The sequence below is a fragment of the Cervus canadensis genome, chromosome 2 (genome assembly GCF_019320065.1).
Source record: "Cervus canadensis isolate Bull #8, Minnesota chromosome 2, ASM1932006v1, whole genome shotgun sequence".
In the NCBI taxonomy this organism is placed as follows: domain Eukaryota; kingdom Metazoa; phylum Chordata; class Mammalia; order Artiodactyla; family Cervidae; genus Cervus; species Cervus canadensis.
Genome location: NC_057387.1, coordinates 24,774,109 through 24,796,307, shown reverse-complemented (window position 1 = coordinate 24,796,307; position 22,199 = coordinate 24,774,109). Strand labels below are relative to the sequence as shown.

Below are 22,199 nucleotides of genomic sequence, written 5' to 3'. Positions count from 1 at the left end.
CTCTGAAAAGCATGATGCCTGTTTTGAAACTTAATCTCATAAATTAAAATTTATTTTCCATGAATCATCTGCTATATAAGTTATGTGTCCTAATTTTATTTCTATATTTGTTTTCTGTATCCTGTTTTTATTAGTCCTTAGGTCGAAAATGGGCACCTATAAGAGTGTTTAAGTAACCAATTAGCTAACTTTCATTTTGAGACATGTATGCAGTTTTTGCAATGTTAATTATCTTTGATAACAGAATTATGTTAGAAGACAGAGTATATACAGATAGTAAAATAAATGACATGTTGTATGCATGGAAGAGGTAGGAATGATTATGAATTTTTAAGATTGATTCTAATTTAAGATAAATCATTTGTAAATTTGTCTTTCTAAACTAGTGTATTTAAATTATTCCATCCTCATCTGGCCTTCCTCTACGCTTACAGGTATCCATATCCCTGGATCTTACATCTTAGCTTTCTTTTTAAAAATTGTGTAGTTATGGATTTTACTTTGTGTTATATTCAGGTTTAGTAAAGATTTCTCTCATCATTCCCATTCCTTTAAGTAAAGTTGACATTTCAGAAGAAGTAAAATTGACATTTTAGGAGAATGGATAAAATTGATATTATCTCATGGCCTCTCTTAACCATGGCACAGCCTCCAAAACAAATGCCTAAGTTTGTGAAGTAAGGGACTAAGGAATTATGTTTGAACTTTCAATTTATTTTTCTAAGTTTTATAACATTAAGATATTTCACCTACTAAGCCTTCTTAAAATACTTGAACAGTTATATGAAAAAGAAGCCATTTTAACTAATTATCAAAATCATATTTTTCTGTTTAACTTGAGTGTTGTTCTTCCTATTCACTTTTGGTTGTATGAAATAGAAAATAAATTAGCAGGGTCTCTGAGTTGTAACTTGTCATCCTGACCTCAACTGACTGGTTATTATGCATTTCCTTTAGAGCAAGAAGTAGAAAAACAGTAATACGGGAAATGTTATGTTGAAAGGTAATCTTCAGGGCAGTCTCCTCTCTCCCACCTTGTCTCATTATAGTAGTGAATGAAATACTTGTTTAATATTATATGTAACTTGATTGTTCATTCCCAAACTTAATTATTGTAAGTTAAGTCTTTCAGTTCAGGATAGTTACTGCTTTGTAGAATATCGTCTTACCAAGGTTTTGTGCCAGAAGGATGTAGTAAATCTGAATACTAACACTTTGCCTCTAAAATTTTGAATATCTACTCTTTCTCATAGGCTATAGAAAAACATCTTATTAGGAAGTCTCGTGGAGGTCTTACCTTTATTGGAGAATGGAAGAATGGACACTTGGAAAAGAAAATGGGGCATTTGGCCTGCTTTGCTGGGGGAATGTTTGTACTAGGAGCAGATGGTTCCAGAATGGATAAAGCTGGACATTATTTAGAGCTGGGGGCGGAAATTGCACGTACATGTCATGAGTCCTATGACAGAACTGGTAAGAATATTAATAATGCTAATTGTTTAGTTTAAAATAATCTTAAGATAAAAATATGTCCAGGGATTAGAAGGAAAATAAATAGGCATTTTCATTTCAAAATAATTTATTCTAACATAGTAAGTTATTTTTTTTAAGACTTGAATTTTAATTCTAAATATGTGTTCCTGAATATTTTTTTAAATTATTATTCTGAATTCTGTTTTTGTAAATAAAGATTTTGAAGAAGTTGTTTTAAAGACAATAGGTAGTAATAATAATAAAAAAAAAAAAAAGAAAAAAAAGAAAACTACACACAGAATTGAGACTTTAGCTCTCGACTTTCTCCTTTTGGGGGTTTCCTCCTTCATTTTCTCGATGGTGTGGTCACCCACACTCTGTCCTCTGATTCTACAACCAGCAAACTACAGATTTCTATCTGAGTATTAATTGCTCCCTGATTCTGACTGGGTTCTGCCTTAGGCAAAAAAAAAAAAAAAAAGAAAAAAAACTATGAAGAAAAAAAAAAAAAAAAACTCAGAAACTCACCCAGTACTTTGACCTTCTAAGTCTCTGAGTCTCTCCAGTTTCTGCCTGCTTTTAGTCTCTCCTAGGTGTCTTCAGATGAAAAGATATATATTTTAAATTTGGAGGGTTGGTCCAATACTAGCTACTCCTCCATTATTGGAAGAGGAATTTTTTGTGTCCCATAAATTTTGACAGATAGTGATTTTACTATGTCCTCTGAACATTGAAAAATCTCCCTTATGATTTTTTCTTTAACAAGGATCAATAGAATGTTTTTTAAGTTCCCAGATATATTGGATTTACAAGTGATATTTTTGTTAATATTTTAAAAATTTATTATGTCATGGTCTCACCATGGTTTGTAGGGTGTTGACTCTCTGGCATTTACTGAGTCTTTCTTTATGGCCTGGTGCATGTTTAATTTTTGTGAACGATCTATGTGCACTCAAAAAGGATGTGTGTTCTCTGTTGGGTGAATTCTGCATGTGTTTATTAGTTTAACCTTAATAAATCTCTTTATCTTTGTTTTTTTTGCTTTTTGTGTGCTTAAGCCATAGGTTTCCAAGAGGAGTATGTAAAAGTCTCCAACCAGATCTCTGGATTTACTCATTTCTTTTCAGTTATGTCAGTTATCACTCTAATTTTTTCTTTACTTAGGCCAAATTCTTAGGGCTTGTATCTTTTCACCATTAGTATAACTTCTTGGGTTCTTTCCCTTTCAGAAGCATCTAGTGTCTGTCCATCTCTCTTCTCCATCCTCTGGCGCCCCGTGCATCCTTCCAGTGTGAGGTTTTCACATAAAAAAAAAAAATAAATAAAGACAATAGGTAGAGCTTAATGTATGGGATAACATTGTTTTAATATAGAAGAATTAGTTTATTTCCACTTCTATAAAATGAGTTGCTTAAAAGAATATAGAATTGATTTAGGTTACATGCCTTGCCTATCTTCTTGTGAAAATAGGAATAGCCAAAAGATATTAGTCAAATTGAATGTATAATTGGTATCTAGATAATTGGTAGTTTGTCTCTTAGTTCACCAATAATTTTTAACTTGTTTGTGCCTTTAAAAAGAAGCTTTCATGTTGCTTTAGGGAAATAGGTGGTATTTCTGGACTTCAGTGTCCTCACCTAAAAAAAGTGAGATGATACTCAGTTTTATAGGTGACAAAAGTTGGTTTCTAAGGGTGAAAAATATTGTGTGTGTGTGCGCACGCACATATACACACATGCATTTAGTCTTAGATAGATAAACAGTATATATGTATTTGTTAAATATAAGATTTCATGGAAGGAGAAGGCAGTTAGATTTAAATAAAAGCCTGAAGAATAGCATTGAGAAACAGTGAGCATGGTCTTCCAGGTTTTTCCTCTGGCTTAAAAAATGTATGTTTCTATATGAAATAATGGATAATGGGCTCCCTGAAAAACTGAAAGCTAGAATTTCTGATTGTGATTTTAGAAATTGAATTGTTGCTTTAGTTAAATAACTAAATTTATGTTTCAGGGTTAATATATCATCAGGTACTATGAAACTGATATGATTGGCTTAAAATTTATCCTAGTTGATTAATCTGTCAAGTTATTTTTATATAATAAGGAATTGAACTTACTGTGAAATTGACCCTTCAGCTTATCTCAGTAACTAAAGTGAAGATTCCATTTCTTGACAAAATATAACTAAGTCAAAAGGACATTGAAGCAGATATCGTTTTGTGGTGATTTAACTTAGTACATAATGCATCTGAAGTCAGTGACCTGAGTTACAAATTGAAGTTAAAATATATTGTAGGATATCAAATATATACTTAAAATATAGCTGAAATTAGTATGACATCGAGGAACAGAATGGATATTAAGTGTTTGTACTAGGACCCATGATAATAATACTTGTTATGCAAATTCTGACCACAAATCAAATATTAGATCTAAGATAGTAGGATTTCATTCAACAGACACATTATAATATGGTCTGTTATGGTTATTATAATTAATCATTCACTCCATTAAACATGGAGCACATGTTTTTTTTTTTTTAATTTTTTTATTAGTTGGAGGCTAATTACTTCACAACATTTCAGTGGGTTTTGTCATACATTGATATGAATCAGCCATAGATTTACACTTATTCCCCATCCCGATCCCCCCTCCCACCTCCCTCTCCACCCGATTCCTCTGGGTCTTCCCAGTGTACCAGGCCCGAGCACTTGTCCCATGCATCCCACCTGGGCTGGGATCTGTTTCACCATAGATAGTATACATGCTGTTCTTTTGAAACATCCCACCCTCACCTTCTCCCACAGAGTTCAAAAGTCTTTCTGTATTTCTGTGTCTCTTTTTCTGTTTTGCATATAGGGTTATCGTTACCATCTTTCTAAATTCCATATATATGCGTTAGTTGCTGTAATGTTCTTTATCTTTCTGGCTTACTTCACTCTGTATAAGGGGCTCCAGTTTCATCCATCTCATTAGGACTGGTTCAAATGAATTCTTTTTAACAGCTGAGTAATATTCCATGGTGTATATGTACCACAGCTTCCTTATCCATTCATCTGCTGATGGGCATCTAGGTTGCTTCCATGTCCTGGCTATTATAAACAGTGCTGCAATGAACATTGGGGTGCACGTGTCTCTTTCAGATCTGGTTTCCTCAGTGTGTATGCCCAGAAGTGGGATTGCTGGGTCATATGGCAGTTCTATTTCCAGTTTTTTAAGAAATCTCCACACTGTTTTCCATAGCTGCTGTACTGAGCACATGTTTTGTGCCGAGCACTATGCTGGATTCTTATGGGTTAAAGTGTGAACAAGATGTCTTCCTTGCCTTTGAAAAATTCATAGAATACCAGAGTTATGAAAGGATTCCTCATATTACTGTACAGTTCTTTCACATTTCATAATGATATTGCCAATGCTGACTTGAAACACTGATACTATGAAAAGAACTTGTGAACTAGGTTGAAAAATCCCATATTTCACTATTTATTAACTATGAGTCTTAGGTAAATCATTTAACCTTCCTAAGCCTCAGTTGCTCCATCTGCAAAAAATTGGGATAATAATATCCAACCTGTTTTCTTCAGAATGTTTTGAGTTTAAATGAAATTTTAAAAAATGCAGTCTATGGTTGTTGCTATCATGCTTGCTCTGATGTCGTTTTCACATTGCCAGTCAAGAACCTATGGCTCTCTTTCCCATAGTATACCCCAAAAGATTACTATTTGATTTGTATCCTGTATTTTCAAGTCTTTCACTGTTTTTACTTATCTTTAATCTCCAGCTTAGATCTTTTAATTAAAAAGTACAGTCCAGTTTTGCTTACTTCCTGCCAGGTTATTACATCTTCTGCTGTATTTTCTTATAGCTGTGCTATAATTTTTGGCTAACTTGTTTTAAAATATATCCACTTCTTAGTAGTTATTTGGGTTAATTTCATGCAGTAATTACTGCCTTGGGATTTCACTTCAGTTTGTTGGAATTAGAATTAACATTATTTCAAAATCTGGTATTCTTCATATATTCCACTTACTGATAAACATGGCCTACTGCTTAATATTTAGTTAGGTTTGTAGGAAACATTGCTGAATCTTCATGAAACAGAGCAGTAATTTAGTGGTGTGTGCTAGGTTGCTTCAGTTGTGTCTGACTCTTTGTGAACCCGTGGACTGTAGCCCACCAGGCTCCTCTGTCCTTGTGAATTTTCCAGGCAAAAATAGTGGAGTGGGTAGCCATGCCCTCCTCCAGGGGATCTTCCTGACCCAGGGATCGAACCCATGTCCTGTATGTCTGCTGCATTGGCCAATGGGTTCTTTACCACTAGTGCCACCTGGGAAGACATTATATCTGCATGGGAAGCTAGATTGATACATTGTTTTAGTTTATTCATACCTCAGGTATGAAAAGTGAAAGTGTTGGTCACTCAGTCATGTCCAGCTCTTTGCAACCCCTTGGACTGTAGCCTGCTGGTTCCGCTGTCCATTGAATTCTCCAGGCAAGAATACGGGAGTGGGTTGCCATTTCCTTCTCCAGGGAATCTTCCTGACCCAGGGGTTGAACTCGGGTTTCCTGCATTGTAGGCAGATTCTTTAACATCTGAGCCGCCAGGGAAGCCCATATTCTGAGATATAATGCAAAATAAATGCCAGGCCAGATCTTAAGACTTCCAGAATATAGTACTTTCTCTATCTGGGTTTCTAGATTAAAAAGACAGACAAACTGCTGAACATTATTAAAATAATGACTATTATATAACTTAATTTACTTCATATTGAAATTGGATAAAACCTTCCTTAGACTATGTGCTGTCACATCTGGGGGGGGTGGAATTTAATCTATTTAGGTATAACACATCCAATGGACAAAACATCCATTGAACATGGAGAAATGGACATATTTTAAGAGTTTTTACAGCTATTGTTTCCTTAAGAGAAGTTGATTGGAAAGAATACAGGAAAATAGTTTAAATTCTTCTCTTGCTATTAGACCATTCAAACTGTAGTCAGATTGCATGTCCAAGAATATTCTTTGTGCTTTTTCAGTTCAGTTCAGTTCAGTCGTTCAGTCATGTCCGACTCTTTGCGACTCCATGGACTGCAGCACGCCAGGCTTCCCTGTCCATCACCAACTCCTGGAGTTTACTCAGACTCACGTCCATTGAGTCAGTGATGCCATCCAACCATCTCATCCTCTGTCGTGTGCTTTTTAGCTTTTGTTAACTATCTTTTGTTACCTTAAGTGTAGTTATTTTTCCATCTCTACAGATTCTACCTGCCTTGAAAGACATGTATGAATTTTATTTCCCAAGACTTTACAAACCTGTGCCTGCTTTAAAATTATCTCTTACTGTCTTACAACTGACTTTTTATTGCATTTGATGTTTTACTTTCATTTTTCAAATTTGTGCATATCTCTTTCCTTCACCTTCATTATATGATTTTTGTATCCTCTAGAGTTCTTTTTACTCAAGCACTAAATTATTTATGATTTTGACTCAAAATTTTTCCTATTGGATTATTTTCCTTTTAGAAATGATGTATCACTTGTAAGTGGGAAATTTTAGGTAAGGAATAGAAATTAAGTAGAGGTAGAATGTTATGAAATTATTTTTTACAACATTGCTTAAGCAAAAGAGCACCTGAGAAGTAATGCCCTCAGAAACATGAAAGCAATGATTTGGCAAAAATAATGGATATGGTATGTGTATTAGACTTATATGTTTTTACTCACCAACTCCTCATGAATGAAGTTATGAATGATTAATCATTGAAATAAAAATTTTAGTAAGTCTAAAATATTAGTTCCACACAGCCAGTGTCTACTTTAATTCAAGTGATATTCTGATTATGGGATTATTATCTAATTTAAAGTTAGCTTTAAGGTTAACATTTGAAAACTCCATATGATCACTTAACACTCCTAGTCTTTGAGAAAAGAAAAACATGAAACCCAGAGTAAATGACTTATCTTCCTATTTATTGGATTACTATAATTTCGGTGCCTATGATGTTTGTTTGACTTTTCTTATTGTAAAAAGATTTTTAAATGAGACAAGTGCTCGGGCCTGGTGCACTGGGAAGACCCAGAGGGATCGGGTAGAGAGGGAGGTGGGAGTGGGGATCGGGATGGCGAACACATGTAAATCCATGGCTGATTCATGTCAATGTATGACAAAAACCACTACAATATTGTAAAGTAATTATCCTCCAACTAATAAAAATTAAAAAAAAAAAATGACAGTAATATTTGATTGTATGCCAGATCTTGTCAGTAAGCTGAGTAGAAGTTTTCTTACAATATATTAATAATTTCTTGGTTAGTCCTTACCTCAAATCCCATTGAGGAGGTGGTCAGAACTATATGAGCACACATAAGGTTTTGCATGCAATTTCAGAGGCTTCTTGGACACAACATTATCTCCCTCTTCCAAAGCCTACCATAGAGTTATGTCCTCAGGTTAAAAACGTCTGCTTAAGTTCTACTTTAGTTCTCCAAGACTTAGCAGTAACAACTTGGTTTTTAGCTCTCTTCTGGATCATAGTTTGCTTTTAACAGACCTACCATCACTACCGTGTTTTTTGGTTTTGTGTTTTTTCTTTGGTGTGGGGAGTGGTATGAAATGCTTTATTTTAATTATGATTATTTGGAATTTATGGTGTCACCCTTACAATGCTAAAATTTGGCCATTGTGAATATGATGCCAACTACTATGGCCTGCTTTTGTTTTGGCATGGTTCTTATGCTACCTTTTCTGAGAAAATATAAAAGTATCTAGCATTTCTTGAAAGAAGTGAGAGACCTTGAAATTATTTGGCACTGATACAAACTAGTAAAAAGAAAGAAAGATGACAGCTGAGAGTGGTAATTGTGTGTGACTCCAACATCCCAGTGGAGGGTGATTTTATGTTGCCCAGGTTTAGAGTGCTGGGTGTGATTAGAAAGAGGTTCTTTAAAAGCCTTTCATGTAGTACTGTATTCCAGCCTGAATGGAAATCATATCATTTAAGGTATTTTATGTAATGTTGTATATGTGTAATGGCCAGGTTTCTTTTAAGTTTTTTCTTTAACTGTGGTTGATTTACAGTATTGTTAGTTTCAGATATTTATTCAGACTGATAAATGGGCAGTTTACTGATTAAGTTCTTAGTGGTTCGCAATTTGAACCTCTTCTTAGCTGTACATACAGAGGTTATAGAAGAGAGATGATTTTAAAACTAGCTTAAGTTTTAAAATGTATTGCTTCTTAACATACTATGGTATACTTTAAAAGATTATAATCTGCAGCTAAATTTAACTCAAAATCTGAGCTCTGAAATGTTTTTTTACATGTATGTGTTATGTTAAAAAGACCTAAATTGTCTTGACTTTTTAAAAAATATTTTGCACAATACAGTTATTTATCTCTTTAATTTGATTTTGGACCAAAACAGAAATTTAATGTGCTTATGTCTAGCCTTACATTTGTTTCTAAAGAATTACTAGACTCTTGTCACTTTAGTTAGATGTAGCAGTATGTTGATATACATTATTTATGAGAAATATTTCATGTCAGAATAATAGGAATATTTATAAGAAAATCAAATGTGGATCTTTTAAAGTCACTGATTTTGCAAAACAGCAACAATAAAACAGCTATAAAATTACTTCATACTATATTCTTTCAAGGGAGGAAAAATCTCTGGCAAACCCAACAAAAATGGTTTATTGTGCCCATTTATTTCTTTTGTCATGTTACAGCATTAAAGCTCGGTCCTGAATCATTCAAGTTTGATGGTGCAGTAGAAGCTGTGGCAGTCCGGCAGGCTGAAAAGTATTACATCCTCCGTCCAGAAGTCATTGAAACCTATTGGTACCTGTGGCGATTCACTCATGATCCAAGATACAGGGAGTGGGGCTGGGAAGCAGCACTGGTAAATAAGCCAGTATTTCATTTTATGTGCAAGAGTGTTAAATTAAGCCTCCTATAGTGCCATGTGTCCTCATCCATGTTACTTCATGTTTAGCATGGCAGTTTTTCACTATGATTATAAAATTTCTATACTTGACTATTAATGCTTAACCTCTAGAGTAAAGTAAAATCATTGTAGAATTGCCCAGATTCAGAGCCTAGGTAAATTAAGCCCCATTCATTTCAGTTTGTGTTCAGAGTAATTCCTTAGTGGCACCACAAGAATGATTACTGAAGTGTTAAAATTTTTCTGCACTGAAAGATAATGCCAACACACACATACTCTCTGTCTCTCCATATGTGTGTGTGTGTTGTGGGCACGCTCTGTCATGTCTGACTGCAGCCCCATGGACTGTAGCCCCCTAGGCTCCTCTGTCCATGGGATTTTCCAGGCAAGAATACTGGAATGGGTTGCCATTTCCTACTCAGAGGATCTTCCTGACCTAGGGATCAGACCCACCACCTCTCTTGTGTCTCCTGCATTGGCATGCAGATTCTCTACCACTGTGCCACCTGGGTGTGTGTATGCACATTTGAAATGAGGAATTTTTAATGGTTGGTAAGTAAAGTAAGCAAATGGTTTACTTATAAAACCCTAACCTTTCAGAGAATTCTGTGGTCATCAGTACCTGGGAGAAAGAAAAATCATTAAAATTTTTCATGAAAGTATAACTTATCACTGGAAGTGAGGAAGTATTTTATTCTCTGAGACATACTAATTATGATAAATAGTACTAATTACAATGGATATTCATATTCAAATTATTTACCTTAAACTTAGAGTCTTGCTAGAACCAAGGACATTCTAGGTGAGATAGTGTTAATAAATTACACAGACAAGAATGTGTAAGATGTATTTTAGATCAGAATGTAGACGAGTTTATGTAAAAAGAAGGTTTCACGGGTCAACTTGACAAACAAAAGTTTGGAGCCATTATGTAGATAGTCTTGCATGTCAGGTCAAGGCATGAATACTTAGTGTTTCAGACATCGTACACACACACTTTTCTCATGTACTATGCAAGTGTTTCTCATTCGCGAAGTAGGGGTAGAAAGTCTTTTGCCTAGCTCACAATCCCTCTGATCTTCTTTTTCTTCTCCATCTCTTACCCACTAAAACTCCTTAACTTTAAGAATCCATCCTGGGACTACTAAAGGTTTATGAAAGGGGAAGGAACTGCTGAAGACTTTTTAGTGGGGAGTAACACAACAAAAGGATCTGATTGTAATCTGCAAGTTGGTGGGTTTTGGAGACCACTGCAATAATATAGAAATGATGTGATAAAGACTTGAACTAAGGTGAGGACACTTATGTGTCATTTATCATTCAGACATAGATGTTCTTTATGGAGTTTAAGAGACTATTAATAGAAGCAAGGTGATTACAAATACAGAGCAGGAACAGACAAAGCATTTATTGTTGCTGCTTCTCTCTGCCTGGGTCCAAAATTGGGACCACAGCTGCTAGGGGAACTTTGTGCAGGAGGGTCCTGCCACAGTTGAGAAAGAGACAAAATGTTGGCACAGTGGTTTGAGAATAGGACACACACACACTTCTGTTGTGTAGTAATGCCTTACTAATGCTGAGGTAAATCAATGTATGGGAGAAGCTCAATTGTGTCCGACTCTTTGCAACCCTATGGACTGTAGCCCGCCAGGCTTCTCTGTCCATGGGATTCTCCAGGCAAAAATACTGGAGTGGGTTGCCATTCCATTCTCCAATATAGGGGAAAGAGGTAAGGTAATCCTGCAGTGAATATGACTTGAATGTCTCCTAACATTTAATGCTTCTTATTTAGAGGAATTATGTAAAAATGAATAGTTTAAGTGTTAATTAGCTCTCCTTCAGAAAGGAGGAAGACCAGATAAGTAAGAAAAGTAGCAAGGCTAGAAACAGCCACAGCCTACTGTTAATGATGAGTAAGATAACCATGGCTTCATTCAGCTTCTCTGGGTTGGGTGGAGTGGAGTAGAGAAAGAAAAGAACCATACATGCTTTCAACTTTTTCTGTATGCCTTAATTGTAAAGTATAATACACCTACAAAAGCAGAATGTTTGATAGTTTTAAATTAACAGGGTTTTGAATAGATTCTAATTCAGAATATTTTATTCAGACAGGTTCAAAGATGAAGAAAGATAAATTAAGAATATAAACTCCCCTTTGGGCAGTAGAACATAGTCGTTAATAATAATGTGGAGCAAATTACTCTTTGCCTCAGTTTTCCCATCTGAATAGTAAAGCTATTAAGATAGCCTCATAGGGTTGTTAGAAATTTAATTGTTAATAGATTTAAAGCTCTTAGAAGAGCCTTTAGCACATAGTAAATTCTTAATGATTGTTAGCTCTCAATATTTGTGATTATTATTGTAAAAGGTGTGAGGGTGGGCTCTTCCTGCCGGTTTATACCAACTATAATGCTTAATTCATAGGATTATGATAATATACTGTCTGGCATATAGTATGTTTATAGTAAATATCATATTGCTGTTGCTGTGGAGAGCTCCTTCAGTAATACACCTTTTAGCATGATTTGAATTGTTTATCCTTGGAAGTGATAAAATTGCATTTAAAATTTTTAATTCAAACTGACTTCTCTCTTGATTTGTCAGAATTAATGAGGTTTTATTGTACCAGACAGATCTAACTCAGTGTGAATAGACTAAATTTGACTCCTAAGTTAGGAAAATATAAAATGTCTTAAAAAGATTAAAGAGTTTTGGAAAGAGAGACATTCTACATTAAACAGGGTGCTTCAGTTAATTTTTCCAGTGCAAGGCTATTTCCATTTGATTAAAAAAGTCTTATTCTGAAACTATAAACTTCTCATAGACACTCTGAACTTTTGACTATGGTTCTTTAACTTGTCCTTCAAAACTTGAAATTCTGTGGAACTGACTCTTGTCTGATCTCTTTCACAGGCTATTGAGAAGTACTGCCGAGTCAGTGGCGGATTTTCTGGGGTGAAGGATGTGTACTCCTCTACTCCTACACATGATGATGTACAGCAGAGCTTCTTTCTTGCTGAAACATTAAAGTAAGTAGATGCTGTAAAATTTTTTTAAACTGTAGGCTGGTTTTGCTATGTGGTCACTTTATGATCAATTGTGACTATGTTTTATTCCAGTAAATTTTATTCCAAATATACAGTGAAGTCTTGTGTAGTTGAGTCTTCAATTTTTAGTTTCATCTCATGGAAGAATAACTTAGACTCTTATTTTGTCAAATAAGAGTACCTTTATTTTGTCTTTAGCCCTTTACTGTGCATTAACATTGTTTTCTTAACAAATTTACTATTAAAAAAGAAATGCATAAAATCAAGACCAACTTAACTATGGTGTGTCTGTTTTCACTGGTATCAGAATCTCTGGGGCAGAAATTGTTTAGCATGTGTGTGCCTGTGTATCTTGCTTATGTGCTTTTTTACCCTATCTATCTTATAATTCAGAATTTGAATATAATGGCAGAATTCTGGAAAGCTATATAAGAATACATCAATGCACTTATATAGTCAAGGCTATGGAAAAAATTTATGTACATGAATGTTTATTGAATGTTTATAAAAAGTTACTTTTGGGTTAGTATTAGTTGGAAAGTTAAATAAATTATTGCACATCCACAATGGATATTATAGACTCTTCACAGTATAATATTAAGTAGGCTATTAAGTGCACATATATATATAGAGAGAGAGATGAATGTCTTAATTGTATTTCAACAACATCAAAATGTATACTGTGATGTACCTTATTGGTGTTATTCTTTTAGATCCTCTTCTGGTTTTGCTTTTGTTATCAGGTAAAAATAAACTGCTTATTTTCCTGCCTCAAATTCAGTTGCTGTCTTTATGCCTAGAATCAGAAGAAATTTTTTGAGCTGCAGAGAACTTAGAGGTCCAACAAACACCACTGCAGTGCATTCCTCCTCTCTATATATGGACATTCCCAATGCTACGGATCTCTTTACAGCATGAAGAAGTGTGCCATAAGGTGTTTTGTTAATCTCGTTAGATGATGAAGCACATCACTGCCTTCCTTATAAGGCTAACCCATTGCATTGCTCAGGAGCTTTTATTATTAATATTAGAAGCACTTTCCTGTTTTTAATTTTATTTTTTTTAACACCAAAACATTTTGTATTGGGCTATAGCTGATTAACAGTGTTGTGATAGCTTTAGGTGAACAGCGAAGGGACTCAGCCATACATATATATGTATCCATTCTCCCCCAAACCTACCATCCAGACTGGCACATAACAGTGAGCAGAGTTCCATGTGCTATACAGTAGGTTTTTGCTGGTTATCCATTTTAAATTTAGCAATGTGTACATGACCTTCCTGAAATCCTTAGCTATCTCTCCACCCCCACCCCTCACCCCCACCCCGCCGGCAACTATGAGTTTGTTTTCTAAGTCTGAGAGTCTGTTTCTGTTTTGTAAGTAAGTTCATTTGTATCATTTCTTCTTAGATCCCAGATATAGAGGATGTCATATGATATTTCTCCTTCTCTGTCTTACTTACTTCACATAATATGACACTCTCTAGGTCCACGCATGTTGCTGCAAATGACCTTATTTCATTCTTTTTGGAGGCTGAGTAATATTCCACTGTCTGTATGTACCATGTCTTCATCCATTCCTCTGTCAATGGACGTTGAGGTTGTCTCCATGTCTTGGCTATTGTAAACAGTGCTGCAGGAATGTTGAAGTGCATGTATCTTTTGGGGCCATGTTTTTCTCTGGATGTATGCCCAGAAGTGGGATTGCAGGGTCATATGGTAGTTCTGTTTTTAGTTTTTTAAGGAACCTCTGTACTGTTCTCTATAGTGGTGGTACCAATTTACATTCCCACCAACAGTGTGGGAAAGTTCCCATCTCTCCACACCCTCCCCAACATTTGTTGTTTGTGGATTTTTTGATGATAGCCATTCTGACTGGTGTGAGATGATATCTCATTGTAGTTTTGACTTGCACTTCTCTAATAACTAGCAGTGTTGAACATCTTTTCATGTGCCTGTTGGCTGTCTGTATGTCCTCTTTAGAGAAATGTCTATTCAGGTCTTCTACCCATTTTTTGAGTGAGTTTCTTCTTGTGATGCTATTAAATGTAATAAGCTATTTGTAAATTGTGGAGAGTAATCCCTTATCAGTCACATCATTTGCAAATATTTTCTCCCGGTCAGTCTTGGGGTTGTCTTTTCATTTTGTTTATTGTTTCTTTTACTGTGCAAAAGGTTTTGAGTTTAAGTAGACCCCATTTGTTTATTTTTGCTTTAATTTCCATTATTCTGGGAGATGGATTAAAAAAGATGTTACTGTGATTTATGTTGGAGAGTGTTCTGCCTATGTTTTCCTCTGAGAGTTTTATAGTGTCGGGTCCAGCATTTAGGTCTTTAATCCATTTTGAGCTTTTTGTGTATGGAGTTAAGGAATGATCTAATTTCATTTTTTTCTTACATGTGGCTGTCCACTTTTCCCAGCATTGTTTGTTGAAGAGACTGTCTTTCCAACATTGTATCGTCTTGCCTCCTTTGTCACAGATGAGTTGACTGTAGGTGCATGTCCTTCCTTCTGGATTTTCTATCCTATTCCATTGATCTATATTTCTATTTTTATGTGGTACCATACTGTTTTGATGACTGTAGCTTTGTAGTACAGTCTGAAGTCAGGGAACCTGATTCCTCCAGCTCCATTTTTCTTTTTCAAGATTGCTTTGGCTCTTCAGGGTCTTTCATGTCTCCATACAAATTTTGAGATTTTTTTTTTTTTGTTCTAGTTCTGTGAAAAAATCCACTGATAATTTGATAGAGGTTGCATTGAATCTTAGATTGCCTTGGGTAGTATAGTCATTTTGACAATATTGATTCTTCCAATCCACAAACATGGTATATCTTTCTATTTATATCTTCTTTGATTTCTTTCATCAGCATCTTATGGTTTTCAGAGTACAGGTCTTTTGTCTCCTTAGGAGGTTTATTCCTAGATATTTTATTCTTTGTGATGCAAAGAATGATAGTAAATGGAATTGCTTCTTGAATTTCTCTCTCTGATGTTTCGTTGATAATGTATAGAAATGCAACAGATTCCTGTGAATTAATTTTATAACCTGAAACTTTACTAGATTCATTGCTGAGCTCTGATAATTCATTCCAGAGCGCTGAGCTCTGATGGTAGTTTTCTGATAACATCCTTTGGATCTTCTATGTATAGTATCATGTCATCTGCAAACAGTGACAGTTTAACTTTTCCAATTTGAATTCTCTTTACTAGAAGCATCTTTCTTATATTGAGTTAAAAGTCTGTTTCACTGTGATTTCCATTCTATGTCCCATGCTTTACCCTTTGGAAATATGGAGTCTTCTACATGGATGTAAACTAAAAATATTTGTATATGTTAGGCTAAAGATGACAAGTTTCTGAATTATTTGTTTCTGATACCATTCCGGCTGGTTTCTCTGGAGAATGAGTCCATGGTTTCCTAGACTGAACACTGTATCAGATGTGAATAAACCAGGGCAGAGTACCAGTCACTGAGTTGCTCATTACACCTTCATTAGTGCAAGATACTGTTCTGTTCTTTCTTTAAAAACATTTATTTATTTAAACTTTTTATTTTGTATTGCAGTATAGCTGATTGATAATGTTCTGATTATTTCAGGTGGACAGCGAAGGGACTGAGCCATACTTATACATGAAGACAGTATTGTTATTCTGTTTTATGGTAGTCATGATAATATATCTTGAAATTTTGCTATAGGTCTTTTTTCTTTTAAACATGAACTAAGATAATTATTTTCTCTCTTACATTGGTATGATAAGCTTTTCTGAAATTTAATTACCTTTTCCCTTCATTCCTCATTAAATTTTATTTTGATAGGCTTAACATATTCTAATTTATTGAAAAATTTTTGAACCCTTGAGTTTTTCATTTAATGTATTATCTATTCCAGCTTTGTATCATGCACAGATTTAATAGATATGTCTTGTCTGTATATACCCAAGTTAATCAAACATTAAAGACATCCAACCATGTATTGTTACTTATCTGTTTTTTCCCAACTCTTTCTCTTAATAATTGTGTGACTTTGGACAAATTACTTCATTTCTCTACCTCAGTTTCATCATCTGTAAAAAAGTAATTAATAATAGTATCACCTAAAAGGGTTATTATGAGGATTAATACAGCAAAGCCCTTAGAATTATACCTGGCACAAAATATAAGGTGGAAGGTATAAAATGTCTATAGGACAGTGTGGCTAGGAGCTGGGGAAAGAAAGGCAGATGTGAAGCAAAGGAGAATGAGGACAAATTGGAGAAGTCACAAGGACAAACGATCCCACATCTGTCTCACTTCCTCCAGTGTTGATAAGCAGGTGACTTGCAGAAGTACTTGGCACCTTCTGCCATGGGGCTATACAAGCCTGTCTTGGAAATTGGAGAAATTGATGAGGAGTTCCAGTAGTAACTGCAAAAACCGCAGGTTTGGCAGCTGCCCACACCTCCAAGGTGAGCCAGGTAATCACTGACAATAACAGCATGTGGCAACCCTGCACTGCCCCTGAGAGCATAATGGCTCATGCTTTTTTCCCTCCACATCATATGTATGCTTTTTGTAGCGAACCTAACTCAGAATTGTACAGAGAAAGTAATTCTGACAAATATAGTTCCAGCTTAGTTATGCTGACAAAGTATGATCCCCACAGGAGACAAATCTTGCAGATAATGAAAAATATAACCTACTTCATATCATATACAATATTTGTATATAAAATAGATCATTTTAAAAGTGTATTATAAAGCTATGCTAATTTAAAAGGTTTAGAAGTGATGTAAGAATAAACAGTGGAACAGGATAGATTTCAAAAATAAGCCCACTTATATGTGGAAATGTCATCTTTGAAAAAAGGCAGTTCAGATCATTGAGGAAAAGTTAAATAATTTAATAAATGAAGTTAGAAAAATTATCCACTAGAAAAACAAACTGGATTCCTGTAAATACAAAAACTGAAATTATATAGAACATAGCTTTAAATATTAAAAATGAAATAAAATTCTAAAAGCAAAGTTTTTTTTACTCCCCAGCTGTTGGGATGAAGATGGCATGACACACAACCCAGAAACCATAGAAGAAAAGATTTAAATTTTTAACTGCAGAAGATTAAACAACATCTGCAGGGGCGGGGGGGGTGGTGGGGAAGAACATCAGACAAAGTAAAAGACAATTGATACACTGTCTTACAGTGTAAATATATTTGCAATACTTTTGCCTGTCAATGGGTAAATTTTCTTATAAGGAAAAACTTAAGGCAGTTCACTGGAAAACAGATGGGAAATACCATAAATACATGAAAAATACATATTTGACCCACTGATAAAGTAATGAAATGGATAATTAAATACCAGGTTTCACTATCAGTTAAGATTTAAAAAGTTCGCATTCTGCTCTTAATAAGAACGTATGGATCTAGTCACTTATAAGCACTGGAAGTGACTGTACATTGTTTGTTGTGGGTGGGGAAATCTTTTACAAAGAGCGTGTTGAAATATTAAGAGCACATTATTTTTGCCTCAGTAATCCTACCTCTAGACGTTACTTCCACAAGTGAGAAAGATGGATGAAAAAGGTTGTTTCTTATTTCTGTGCTTGTTATATTCTTTGCTCTTTTACTGAATGATTAAGATTGAGTTCTGCATGTACCTTTTTAGTTACATCTCCTACTACATCACTTTCCCCCTGCATTTATTTGATCCATGCCTACCTACTGTATGTTTTCTTTTCCATGCTATTTAATTCATTTTGCTATATCCACATAATATTTTTATGCTTTAGAGATATCTGTATTAAAAACAATTAACATTAGCCTTGATTTCTTAGGAGCTACACAAGGCAGAGGAAATAGATGTGTTTATCTGACTAATTTTAATGTGACAGCTGCTATGCTGTTCATTCTGTACATTTCAACAAATGTTTGTTGAGTGTATGTGTCTTTACTCTTGCTTTCACTTGTGCATGAAATTTATCATTTCTTTTTTATATCCCTTACAAAATCCTATTACTTTTTCAAGGTCTAGCTCAAATATCACTGTCTGGGAGTCCTCTCCAAAACTAAGACAGGATTAGGCCATCTTTAGGCATACTTGCAGTACTTCCTTTGTCTTGATAGTCTGCAAATATTAATATCGTCACTGCTTCATGTTTGGGATAGAGTATACATACACTCAACAAATGTTTGTTGAACTGTACAGAATGAAGAGCATAGCACTTGTCACATTAAAATTAGTCAGATAAACATCTGTTTCCTTTGTCTTGTGTAGCTCCTCAGTAATCAAGGCTAATATGATTGTTTTTAATACAGATATTTTTAAAGTATAAAATTAGTCTGTTGTTGTGCAGTCATCAAGTCATGTCTGACTCTTTGTGAGCCCATGGACTGAAGCACACCAGGCTTCCCTGTCCCTAACCATCTCCTGGAGTCTGCTCAAACTCATATCCATTGATCGGTGATGCCATCCAACCATCTTATCCTCTTTCGCCCCCTTCTCCTCCTACCCTCAATCTTTCCCAGAATCAGGGTCTTTTCCAGTGAGTTGACTCTTCGCATCAGCTGGCCAAAGTATATTGGAGCTTCAGCTTTAGCATCAGTCCTTCCAATGAATATTCAGGGTTGATTTCTTTTAGGATTGACTGGTTTGATCTCCTTATTGTCCAAGGCATTCTGAAGAGTCTTCTCCAGGACTAAGGTCGAAAGCATCACTTTTTTGGTGCTCAGCCTTCTTTATGGTCCTTCTCTCACATCTGTACACGACTACTAGAAAAACCATAGCTTTGAGTTAACAGAACTTTGTCGACAAAATGATGTCTCTGCTTTTTAATATGCTGTCTAGGTTTATCATAGCTTTTCTTCCAGGGAGCAAATGTCTTAATTTCATGGCTTCAGTCACTGTCCACAGTGATTTTGGAGCCCAAGGAAATAAAGTCTTTTACTGTTTCCACATTTTCCCCATCTATTTGCTATGAAGTTATGGGACCAGATGTCATGATCTTAGTTTTTTGAATGTTGATATTTTTAAAGTATAAAAACAGTCTGTGGATATAGCAAAATGAATTAAGTAGTATGGAACAGAAAAAATGAAAAATAGAAGTTTTTCTATATGCCACGTTTAGTTTCACTTCCCAAAGATAATTATAGTTGACCCTAGAATAACTTAGGTTCAGCTGTGCAGATCCACTTATATATAGATTAATTTTAATAAGTATATTGGAAAGTTTTTTCGAGTTTTGTGGCAATTTGAAAAAACTTGCAAATGAACCATGTGACCTAGGAATGTTGAAAAAATTAAGGGAAAAAATCAGGTACATGATGAATTCATAAAATATATGTACATACTAGTCTATTTTATCATAGACTACTATGAAATATTATACAGATATATTATTAAAATTAAAATTTCTCAAAACTCACACAAACACAGACTATACATGGCACTATATTTGCAGTCCAATGATTTGAGTATATGCTTAAAATGAAGAGTGATGCTAATCATCTCCATAGGAGCAGTTCATCTCTCTAGTAAATTGTATTATCAAGGAAAAAGTGGTCTCTTGTAGTTTTTAAATATTTTTCATCATGTTTAGTGCAATATTGTGAACTGTAAATAACACCGTGGTACCCCTACAGTGCCACTAGTGATGCTGAACATGTTCCTAAGAAGTAAAGTCACTGACATTGCAAGAAAAAATTGAATGCTTGACATTTACTATAGATTGAGGTCTGCAGCTAGGGTTTCTCACTGCATGATAAATGAATCCGTGTAAGGATGATTGTGGGAAAGAAAAAGAAATTCATGGATTCATCGCTGCAGCTACATCCGCAGACACAGAAACCTTGCACTTTTTGTAAAATACCTTTTATCTTGCCTTGAAAATGCAGCTTTTTATGTGGGTGCAGGATTGCTATAAGAAAGGCATTCCTATAGACTAGTATAATTTGAGAAAAAAAATCATTATAAGACAAAGCAAAAGGAAGGTGAAGGATCTGAAGCTGGAGGATTTCATGCCAATAAAGGATGGCTTGCTAAATTTTAGAAAGAGATTTGGCTTTAAATCTGCTGACCAAGAGGCAGCAGATGAGTTTCCAGACACCACTGAGAAAATCGTTGAGGAGAAAGAATATCTGGCTAAACAGGTTTTTAATGCAGACAAAAGAGCCCTATTCTAGGGGGAAAAAATGCCACAGAGGTCATTTATTAGTAAAGAAGAGAAGTAAGCACCAAGATTTAAGGCAGAAAGAGATAGCTCTACTGTTAACTGCTAACTCTGCTATTTTGTGCAAATGCAGTTGGGTTGATCAGAACTGCCTTTATGTACAAAGCTGCTAATAACCCTTGAGCCTTGAAGGAAAAAGAAAAACATGTTTTGGTTGCACAGTAGGAAGGTCTGTAGGAGAACCCTTTTCTGAACTTGTTCCATTCTTGCTTTGTCCCTGAAGTCAGAAAGTACCTTGCCAATAAGAGACTGCTTTTTAGAATTCTTTCATTATTGGTCAATGACCCTGGCCACCTAGAACTCCAGAGTTCACCACCAAAGGCATCAAAGTCTACTTGCCTCCAAACATAACATCTCTAAGTCAGCCTCTAGATCAGGGGGTCATACAGATGTCTTAGGTTCATTACACAGGGTACTTACATAAAAGACTTAATACTGTGGACGAGAACCCCAATAGAGACATCATGAATGAAAGGATTACAGCCTTGAAGATGCCATCATTGTTTTTTAAAAAAAGCCATGAAAGCCATCAAGCCCAACACAGTAAATCCTTGCTGGAGAAAACTGTCCAGATGTTATGCATGACTTCACAGGATCTACAACAGAGCCAATCAAGGAAATCATGAGAGAAATTGTGGATATGGGGGGAAAAAATAAAAAAGAAGGAGGTGAAGGGTTTCAAGATATGGATCTTGCAGAAATTCAAGAGCTATTAGACTCCACACCAGAAGAATTAACAGAAGATGAGCCCTTCCAAACCAGTGGCAGATGATGGGGAAAAAGCAGTTCCAGGAAACAAATTGACCTTAGACTACCTGGTAGGAGGGTTCTGATTATTTAAGACAGCTTTTGAATTCTTTTATGACATGGACCTTCTATGATAGAAGTAATTGGTACCACGTGGAAACATTTTTAGAGAAATGCAAAAGCAAAAAAGTCAGAATTTATGCTATATTTCCATAAAGCTATGCTGAGTACCTGCCTCCCTTTCCACCTCTGAGACATCAAGACCAACCTCTCTTCTTCCTCTTCATCCTCAGCCTACTCAACATGAGGATGATGAGGATGGAGACCTTTATGATGATCCACTTCCACTTAATGGATAGATCATCATGCTGTATAGTTACTAAACTTACCTGTTGTGCATGTGCTTGTCTCTGTGTGAAAATCTAATAACTATACAGCAAGAACTGTATGGAATGAGATGTTCTTATGTCATCATCATCATCATCATTTAAGTATTCTTTGTGTGGAACATTATGTGCAAGACTTGTACTACATTCCCACCAACAGTTCACAAGGGTTTCTTTTTCTCCCCATCTTCACCAGCACTTGTCTTTTTGGTAACAGTCTTGCCTTTTTGGTAACAGTCATTGAAACAGGTATGAGGTGATATCTCATTGTGGTTTTAATTTGCATTTTCCTAGTGATTAATACTGTTGAGCAGCTTTGCATATACAGCTATTGGCCATTTCTGTGTATTTTGGGGAAAATGTCTATTCAATTCCTCTGCCTGT

At 35.2% G+C, this 22,199-nt stretch overlaps 1 protein-coding gene across 1 annotated transcript in view; it reads left to right on the top strand.

Moving 5' to 3' along the window:
• Nucleotides 1-22,199, top strand: part of MAN1A2 (mannosidase alpha class 1A member 2) — a 153,632-nt gene that overhangs the window by 111,001 nt on the left and 20,432 nt on the right. Inside the window, exons 10-12 of the mRNA XM_043459678.1 lie at nt 1,254-1,473; nt 9,210-9,382; nt 12,341-12,456. Of these exons, the coding sequence (XP_043315613.1) occupies nt 1,254-1,473; nt 9,210-9,382; nt 12,341-12,456 (509 nt within the window). The remainder of the gene's footprint in view (nt 1-1,253; nt 1,474-9,209; nt 9,383-12,340; nt 12,457-22,199) is intronic.